Source organism: Chaetodon trifascialis, chromosome 23 (genome assembly GCF_039877785.1).
Source record: "Chaetodon trifascialis isolate fChaTrf1 chromosome 23, fChaTrf1.hap1, whole genome shotgun sequence".
Lineage (NCBI taxonomy): Eukaryota > Metazoa > Chordata > Actinopteri > Chaetodontiformes > Chaetodontidae > Chaetodon > Chaetodon trifascialis.
This window is the reverse complement of record NC_092078.1, coordinates 306,464-315,000: the sequence shown is the minus strand read 5'-3', so window position 1 is coordinate 315,000 and position 8,537 is coordinate 306,464. Positions and strand designations below refer to the sequence as shown.

The following is an 8,537-nucleotide window of genomic DNA, read 5'->3' as shown; positions in this document are numbered from 1 at the left end:
CTCTGTTACGATGTTTCCCTCGAAGTACAAAGTACCTTAAAGTACCTGTACACGAGTACAGCACTGGAGTAAATGTACTTGTCCTTTCCAGCTCTGAGTGTTATTGATTTTTCAGGTGAGTGAAGGTTTGCTGACGTTAATTTATTTTCAACAGGAACATCAAACTGAATCAATGAGCTTCAGATATAAACACAGAATGAACCAGCCTGTAATCGATCGATGGATCAATAACTGATGATTCTGTAAACAGCAGAAAGAAACTGAGGAAGTCTGAATAAAACATCTCAGGTGTGTTTGTTTTCACACGTTTGGACGCAGAAAGATGACATCATGTGACAACATCCCATAATGAGCTGTTTGTCCTCAGCGCAGCGCTGTGGACGTTTCCTGTCTGTGGACACTTCACGTCAGTCCACCTGAGCGGAGGTGAGGTCACGTGACGGCTGCGTCTCGCGAACCCGTGGCGTCCTGTGTGTGTGTGTGTGTGTGTGTGTGTGTGTGTGTGTGTGTGTGTGTGTGTGTGTGTGTGTGTGTTTGAGAGAGAGAGAGGGAGAGACAGCAGGGTGGAGTCTACACACAGGTAGACAGAGGCCCAATCCCAAACCAGTCCCTACTCACTGCCCCTTCACTACCGAGTGTCACTTCGAATGGAGTGACACTTGCAGCTGCAGGGGCACTCCTGATTGAGGGGGAGGGTATAAAAGTGAAGCCAAACGAGTGGGATGCCCTCGCTACCTTACCGGAAACAGGAAAGAACAGTTGTCGTGGAGATGGACAGACGCGTTGCCTGTGCTCCACTGTCCCTGTAAACACATAATATTTCAAAACATTAAACATGAGATAGATGACGTTCATTTATGCACGCAGGCATTTGTGCGTTTGCTACATGCGGCTTTAGGGATAATGTGATCATCCTTTTAATATGTTCGAAATAAAGACTAATCAAATCACAAATCCCCTTTTAATTTCTGTTATTTGTTGGTGATCTTTCACATGTTCTATTAAGTTTGAGATGTAGCCTAAAGTCAGTGTCAAGGAGATAAATGTGCGTGTTTGATCTAAAATACTTGGAAGAAGTAGACGGAACTTACATTTGAATGTTGTTTCTTCCATTTTCCGGACGTGATTTCCGCTGCACACACCGGGCAGCCTGCACCTGCGCAGACTCGCTATTTAAGGGCTTGACAAGCCACTTCCACTCGGTGATAATTGGTTTGGGACGGCCCTTAATATGGCGGAACTGCGCGTGAACGCGCACACGGAGGGGTAGTGGATAGGGTTAGGTGATAGGGACTGGTTTGGGATTGGGCCAGAGAGACAGGTATGTGTGCAGCAGACAGTACACCACCTATGTTCAGAGATGGCACAGGTGAGGGGAGGTCACATGACTCCACCTGAAGAATGGAAGAAGCAGTGGACAGTATGGGTGGGGGGGGGGGGGGGGGGTCAGGTATCACCTCCTCCTCCTCCTCCTGTGTTTCTGTTGATTGTCAGCAGAGGTGTGAACGAGCTGAGAGAGAGAACAAAACAACTAGAGGACAGGAAGGAGGAGGGGGAGGCAGGCAGGGGGAGGAGGGGAGGGGGAGGAGGAGGAGGCAGGCAGGGGGAGGAGGGGGAGGCAGGGAGGAACGCTGGGAAAGACAGGACAGAGGAGGAACAAAGAGGGAGGAATTAAATGAAGGTGAGAAGAGGAAGAGGAGATGGGTTTGACAGACAGGTGACAGCCCCGCCTCCAGCAGGAGCAGTGATGTCACTGAGAAAAAAGAGGGAAAAGCAGAGATCTGTCTTTTCATTGGTTAAAAGTATCTTCATAGATGAATTTATGTTTAAATGTATTCATTCATTCATTCAACAGCTGGAAGAGTGATGATGTAATGAAGTACATTTACTACTTCAGTGTTTTACATTTACTGTATTTTGTTACTTCACAGATTCAGATTACTCACATGAATATCATGGACTGACAAAGGTCAAAGGTCACACACATTAATGTGATGAACACATGTATGATCAGTGACGTCACGTGACTCATTCTGCATAAAGAGAAGTGACGTCAGCCTTCGTCATCCTGTCAGTCCACAGAGCCTGACCTCCTCGTCCTCCTCCCTCGTCCTCCTCCCTCACCCTCCTCTCTCTCTCTCTCTCTCCAGTGACGCCTGAGTGTCGATTGTCCCGTTTCACCTCATTGAATGCTAACTGCTAACAGTTCGGCGTGAGCCAATGACCTCCTTCATCACCAGGAACACACACACACACGCACGCACGCACACACACACACACTGTGTCCTCCTGCCTCCTGTCAGCTGGGAGACACAGACAGGAAGTGAGACAGGACTGAGAGACAGACAGGTTGGTTTGAGTCTCTTAATCTTCTTCCTCCTCTTTTCTATTCATTCCTGTCAGTCTGTGTTCTTCATCTGAGGATGATGATGATGATGATGATGATGATGATGATGATGATGATGATGATGATGATGGAGAGTGAGACAGACAGACAGACAGACAGACAGACAGACAGACAGACAGACGCCTGTCTCTGGTCAACAGATCTGCAAACATCAAAGCAACTCTGAAAGAAAGAGGTGAGTCACCAAAGCCCCATAAATCTCACTCACACACACACACACACACACACACACACACACACACACACACACACACAGTATAAACGTGTCTGTCTCCTCCTGCTGGACACTGAAGGAACTCCACTCAGATAATGTTGAGTCATTGATCAGAAAGTCGACAGATACTGATAATCACGTCTATTGATCAGTGTGGAAGCAGACTCTCTCTCTCTCTGCAGGGTGCAGTGGTTGAGCAACACGCTGGTGGTTTACTGCCCCCCTGAACAGGAAGTAGACCCCTCCCACACGGTGACCCCAAGACAATAAAGGTTGCAGCAGTTCCTGTTCAGACAGACGCCATCTTCATTTAGAGTGGAGGAGACTACTGGGAACCAGTCGGACCGCCATCCAGTCAGACAAGGAAGAACAGGACGACGAGGACAGACTGAAAACTTTATTAACACAACTAACTGGACATGTTAACACACCACTCTGTGTGTGTGTGTGTGTGTGTGTGTGTGTGTGTGTGTGTGTGTGTGTGTGTGTGTGTGTGTGTGTGTGTGTGTGTGATCAGTGTGTGGAGAATTTAGGCAGCTGGTTTCCCAGTATGACCCGTCTCTCCACCCCGTCCTCTGAGATGCTCGCCAGTCTGACCACACCGCCGCTGGAGCCGTCCCTCTCCATCGCCAGAGTCAGAGCTGAGACAGACAGGCAGACAGACAGGTGAGACACAGACAGGCAGACAACCAGAGTGAGACACGCAGTGAGGAGTGTTTGCGCTGGGAGCCAGCGGTGGACCGCAGCTCCCAGCATGCCTTGCAGCAGCGAGTACCTGCAGCAGTGAGCTCCAGACACTGATCTCTGCTCAGTCCGGGTTTGTAGTTGGAGTCCATGAAGCCGTAGATGTAGGTGCTGCCGCTGCCGCCCACCGCCACCGGCTGCCTCACCAGCATCCCACCAATGGGCACGCAGTACACCTGGGGGGGGGGGGGGGGGACACAGACACACAGACACACACGCACACACACAGGAGAGCAGGATGTATCTGTCATGTAAAAACTTGTGCCCAGTGTATTAATGTACTGGTCGTGTACATATACTGCTTGTGTACTGCGCTGTGTACTCGTTCAGTACCTGCCCCCCCTTCCTCCGGTCCCATCCTGCCACCAGTATCCCGGCGGTCAGCTCCTCTCTGTAGCGGTAGCAGCTGGCTTTGAACAGATTGGCGGCCGTCTCCACCAATGGGGGCTCGTCCAGCTCGATGCTGGGGGCGGGACAGCACGCAGGTTACGATTAAGACCGTCTGATTGGCCGCTGAGGCTGAGGGTCAAGCTGCTGCGCTGTGTGTGCGTTACCTGTGGAAGCCCAGCTGGTAGGTGACCACGTCAGCGATGGCCTGAGTGTCGGCGGCCGATCCAGACCTGCAGAACAAGGAAACGTCACGTCAAAGGTTCTCAGCTCGTTCAGGCACAGAGGAACGGTTCCTCAGCTCCGTGAATGTTCCTACGCTGAGCGGTTCCTGGTTTCTAAGAAAGATCCTGGTTTCCTAATCAGGTTCCTTTGTTCCTGAAGAGAGTCGGTAGAACAGTTCTGAGTGTTCTACAGAGTTCTCCAGAGTTCCCTGACGACCTTCAACAGACACTGAGCTTCATCTAAACGACATGTGGCTTCCTGTGAGAAGGTTCTGCTTCTCGAAGGGTTCCTCAGTCTCCTGTCCCTCGGTCTCCTGTCCCTCAGTCTCCTGTCCCTCAGTCTCCTGTCCCTCAGTCTCCTGTTCTTCAGTCTCCTGTCCCTCAGTCTCCTGTTCCTCAGTCTCCTGTCCCTCTGTCTCCTGTCCCTCAGTCTCCTGTCCCTCAGTCTCCTGTCCCTCAGTCTCCTGTTCTTCAGTCTCCTGTCCCTCAGTCTCCTGTTCTTCAGTCTCCTGTCCCTCGGTCTCCGGTTCCTGCACAGACTGAAATGCTGTGAAAACAGGAAGTGATGAAAGAGGAAGTTCACTGACCTGCAGCAGAAGATCCGGTCGTGGATCGGAGTCAGTTTGTCCGTTACTCTGTTGGCGATGTAAGCTCTGAGAGACAGACAGGCAGAGACACAGACAGGCAGTCAGACAGAGAGACAGACAGGTTGACTCCACACAGTCTGATCTTCTCTCGTTGGTTCTTCTTACCCGGTGGTGGTGCGAGAGTCAGCGCCGATCACAACTCCTCCATCATACTCCACCGCCATGATGGTGGTCTGACAGGCAGACAGGTGGAGAGACAGACAGGTGGAGAGACAGACAGGTGGAGAGACGGACAGGTGGAGAGACAGACAGGCAGACAGGTTAGTGGGTGGGCCAGTTGCCGAACTCTACAGCAGGTTGTGTGATCAGTCTCTGAGGGCGTGAAAACATTTACTGATCGTTAATCAATATCTAATGATAATGATCTGTTTAACACTCAGAGTTTCACTGTCTTTGATTCTCTTGTCTTAACGACTCGTCTCTTGTTGTCTCGGTCCGTCCTTTGATCGTATTCGATCTGTCTGAAAGCTGCTAGAGAAATAAAGAGTTTGATTGATTTATTGATTATCAGTCAGGCAGGAAACGATCAATGCACGATGGCAGCTCTGCATCACCAATGAGACGTCCACACAAATCTACATTTGTCCAGAACCTCTCACCTTTATTCGTTTTGTCTTCGGACACATTCAGTGACTTTTTGGACTCACATGAGAGACAATGCGTAAAACTGATCTCGTTAAACTAATGTCCATGTTGGTAAAAACTCTCTGAGCATGACCCAGAGCCACAAACTGATCTCCAGTCAGCGCACGAGCTCTGAGCGTCTGTGCTAAGCTAACAGCTAACGAGCTGGACAGAGGACATCATCGTCCAACAGCGTGTGGACGTCCCCGCCAGCAGGAAGACACCTGAGGTCTGAGCTCCGGACACATTTCATACCTGGTCACGCGCTCAGCGTCAATAAAGTCTTATCTTATCTTATCTTATCTTATCTTATCTTATCTTATCTTATCTTATCTTCTCTTCATGCCCGCAGCACCGACACTTGGACTGCAGCTCCTCGTAATGAAGATGCGTTTTAACACTTTGCTGCTGAACCATTATTAATTATTTCAACAATTCGTTTTATTTCCATGCTGCGAAAGTTCAAAGAAGGGTTAGGGACAGAGACAGAGACAGGGACACACTGTCTGATGATAGACGTGTGAACAGAACCGACATTTGTGTTTATGCTTTGGACTACAAGGCTCCATTTTCCTGAGATATTTTTACTTATCTGCAACATAAAAACATTTGCAAAAGCGGAATGACAGTCCCTGCTCAGCCTGTCTGTCTGTTTTCACTGAAGCTCCTCTGAACCGAACCCGTTAGCTAACGTTAGCCACCGTTAGCTGAGGAAGAAGTGCTGTCTCATTCAGCGGCTCTTTCTACTTTAAAAACTCTCCACAGAAACAGAACCGGCTCCTGTTCGCTCCGCCCGGAGCCCAAACCAATGTACTCACCCCGGTGCTAACTTCCTGGGTGGTCCAGTCCGGGACCAGGTCGCTTTTAGCAGAAATATTCTGTCCAAAGTTCGGCATCATTGTTGCTGCGGCCGCCATCTTGTCTCTATTGTACAAAGTTGGACATGAGAGGCGCTGTTCGTGAAAACTGCCGTTATTGTGAAGCAAACACTTTACACAATTAGCCTTGTGTATGGGTTACCAATAAAGCCAATAATAAATATCCATCATTAAATAGCACGATGGATTCCAGGATGCATGTCTGTCTTATTACGATAAACAATGTACATTTATAAAACGCCACCAAGTTGTTTTGTTGCGGCACAAAATTGGACACCTCAGCGGCGGGGTCCTTATCTCCGCAGGAACCAGGAAGAGAAGGTAAACACTGCTGGCGCTTCGGAAAATGTCTCTTCAGCGTGTTTAAACGCTGCATTCGTGATGTTTTGACGCAGTTTGATACAGTATCACAGATATTGAACTCATGTAAGAAAAGTCTGTGTAAATAAAGTTTTAATAGAGTAACAGCCAGCGTGCTGACCGTCCTCAGCCTGTCCGACCGGACCAGACAGCCAGACTCCGTTTGAGGAAACTGTCATTTTAACGCCGAATCGTAACCTTTAATAGCTAAAAATGTGCTCCTGATAGAAAATACCGTCAAGCTTCTCAGATCCAAGAGGAACCGCTCTTCACTTCGTAATACACTTGAAACGCTCATTGATTGGATTGATATTTCTTCATTTTCCCGCCGTGGGATCAATAAAGTTGTATCTTACCTTATCTATTGATTTTTGAAAGGTAGTTGATCGCACGTGTCTAACTGGTGTTTTTTCATGCTGCCAGTAAAATGATGATAACCACTGTGTCTTTCAGATGACCGTCCATAACTTGTATATATTCGACCGGAATGGCAGCTGTCTGTATTACAACGAGTGGAACCGGAAGAAGCAAGCCGGGATCTCCAAGGAGGAGGTGGACAGAGACACGCTTCCACTGCACACAAGCAGGCGTCCATCAGGTCGACGGGACGTTAAACTGTCTCTCTGTCTCTGCAGGAGTTTAAGTTGATGTATGGCATGCTGTTCTCCATCCGGTCGTTCGTCAGTAAGATGTCTCCTCTGGACATGTATCCTTCACAGCAGCTACCTGTCTGTCTGTCTGTCTGTCTGTCTGTCTGTCTGTCGGTCGGTCGGTCTGTCTCCCCGCCTGTCTTTGGTCCTTAGCAGCCTGTCTGTCCTCAGGAAGGAGGGCTTTCTGTCCTTTCAGACCAGCAAGTACCGTCTTCATTACTACGAGACTCCCAGCGGGCTGAAGTTTGTCATGAACACAGATCTGTCTGTGTCCAACGCCAGAGAGACACTGCAGCACATATACAGCAATGTAAGACACACACACACACACACACACACACACACACAGACCAGCAGTCACTGGGGATGCACCAGTTAGAGTGAGCGATGCAGACGTTGTCAAGAGGAGACAGAACAGAAAAGTGTCTCCAACAAGTCTTTCGATAAGACATCTGAAGTACTTGAGCTCCTGTGGGACAAACTTTCAGGTCCATCAGATATTGAAAGTGAAGTGACTCATTCAGGTGATTTCAGTCAGTTATCAATGAAGCATTTCCCAAAAACTTATCACATCCACCAACATGGGGTCAGGGGCCCCGCGGGGCCCCACAGTGGCACCAGAAGACAGCAGACACACTGTCAATATTGGACAGGAACAAAAGTAAAGTTACTGTGAGGAGGACAAAAGGTGGACAGGCTGTGGTCTCCTGAGCTCGTCCTCTGTTCGATGTGATGGTCGGTCACATGGTGCGATTCTGTGACAGGGAGGACTTTTATTGTGAAAGGTCTCTGAAGGAAACTCTTTTCCTCAATGAAGCATTTTTTATCTCTTTGTCTCTCTGTCACTGTCTGTCTCTTTTTGTCTCTCTGTCTCTGTCTGTGTCTCTGTCTCTGACTGTGTCTCTGTCTGTCCCTCAGCTGTATGTGGAGTACATCGTGAAGAATCCAGTGTGTGTTGCAGCTCACAGTTTGGACAGTGAACTGTTCAGCAGCCGACTGGACGCCTTCATCAGAGCTCTGCCGTACTACAGCCCCCGAGCTGCGTGATGCACACACACACACACACACACACATACTGTGTCTGTCCTGAACATGAAGACGTCTCACTGATTCTGTCTTCACTCTGTAAACTGTTGGATTAAACGTCTTCAGACTCGTCTCTGCTGTCTCTGGTTTTTCTTTGTGTGGAAAATGATTCCCTGCGTCTCACACGGTCCCCGTGGAGACGTCTGCATCGACGTCCTCTGGCTTCACTGATAAACATGTCTGAGCGCGTCCTGATGATGTCCCTAAAGGAGGCTCATAGAGTGAACGGAAGTGGTCCGAGCACAGAACCCTGCAGAACTCCAGGAGCACAGAGTCATGGACGAGATCTGAAAAGCAGATCTAAACCAGCTCGGTC

General features: G+C 49.0%; 2 protein-coding genes across 4 annotated transcripts; one reads left to right on the top strand and one right to left on the bottom strand.

Moving 5' to 3' along the window:
• Positions 1-3,109: 3,109 nt before the first annotated feature.
• Positions 3,110-6,396, bottom strand: psmb6 (proteasome 20S subunit beta 6). Its single transcript, XM_070992761.1, has 7 exons — positions 6,066-6,396; positions 4,729-4,796; positions 4,564-4,629; positions 3,920-3,985; positions 3,699-3,828; positions 3,397-3,541; positions 3,110-3,262 (listed from the first exon to the last, which is right to left on the bottom strand). The coding sequence occupies exons 1-7, from the start codon at positions 6,162-6,164 to the stop codon at positions 3,135-3,137; spliced, it is 702 nt and encodes a 233-aa protein (XP_070848862.1). The 5' UTR covers positions 6,165-6,396; the 3' UTR covers positions 3,110-3,134.
• On the top strand, positions 6,308-8,294 carry trappc1 (trafficking protein particle complex subunit 1). Of its 3 annotated transcripts, none has more exons than XM_070992763.1 (5): positions 6,308-6,446; positions 6,939-7,037; positions 7,121-7,191; positions 7,307-7,445; positions 8,054-8,294. In XM_070992763.1, exons 1-5 carry the CDS (start codon positions 6,348-6,350, stop codon positions 8,180-8,182), a joined length of 537 nt encoding a protein of 178 aa, XP_070848864.1. In that variant the 5' UTR covers positions 6,308-6,347; the 3' UTR covers positions 8,183-8,294. The 3 variants fall into 3 exon arrangements, with proteins under 3 accessions (XP_070848864.1, XP_070848866.1, XP_070848865.1); XM_070992765.1 differs by having other exon boundaries at positions 6,441-6,863; XM_070992764.1 differs by lacking the exon at positions 6,308-6,446 and adding an exon at positions 6,447-6,484.
• The last annotated feature ends 243 nt before the right edge of the window (positions 8,295-8,537 follow it).

Excerpts from the sequence above, each read along its gene's own strand:
- psmb6 (XM_070992761.1), bottom strand. The coding sequence starts at position 6,164 with ATGGCGGCCGCAGCAACAATGATGCCGAACTTTGGACAGAATATTTCT. Across the intron at positions 4,797-6,065 it reads CCCAGGAAGTTAGCACCGGG|ACCACCATCATGGCGGTGGA; the intron begins GTGAGTACATTG and ends TCTGCCTGTCAG. Across the intron at positions 3,829-3,919 it reads TACCAGCTGGGCTTCCACAG|CATCGAGCTGGACGAGCCCC; the intron begins GTAACGCACACA and ends TCCCGCCCCCAG.
- trappc1 (XM_070992763.1), top strand. The coding sequence starts at position 6,348 with ATGTACATTTATAAAACGCCACCAAGTTGTTTTGTTGCGGCACAAAAT. Across the intron at positions 7,038-7,120 it reads CCGGGATCTCCAAGGAGGAG|GAGTTTAAGTTGATGTATGG; the intron begins GTGGACAGAGAC and ends CTGTCTCTGCAG. Across the intron at positions 7,446-8,053 it reads TGCAGCACATATACAGCAAT|CTGTATGTGGAGTACATCGT; the intron begins GTAAGACACACA and ends TCTGTCCCTCAG.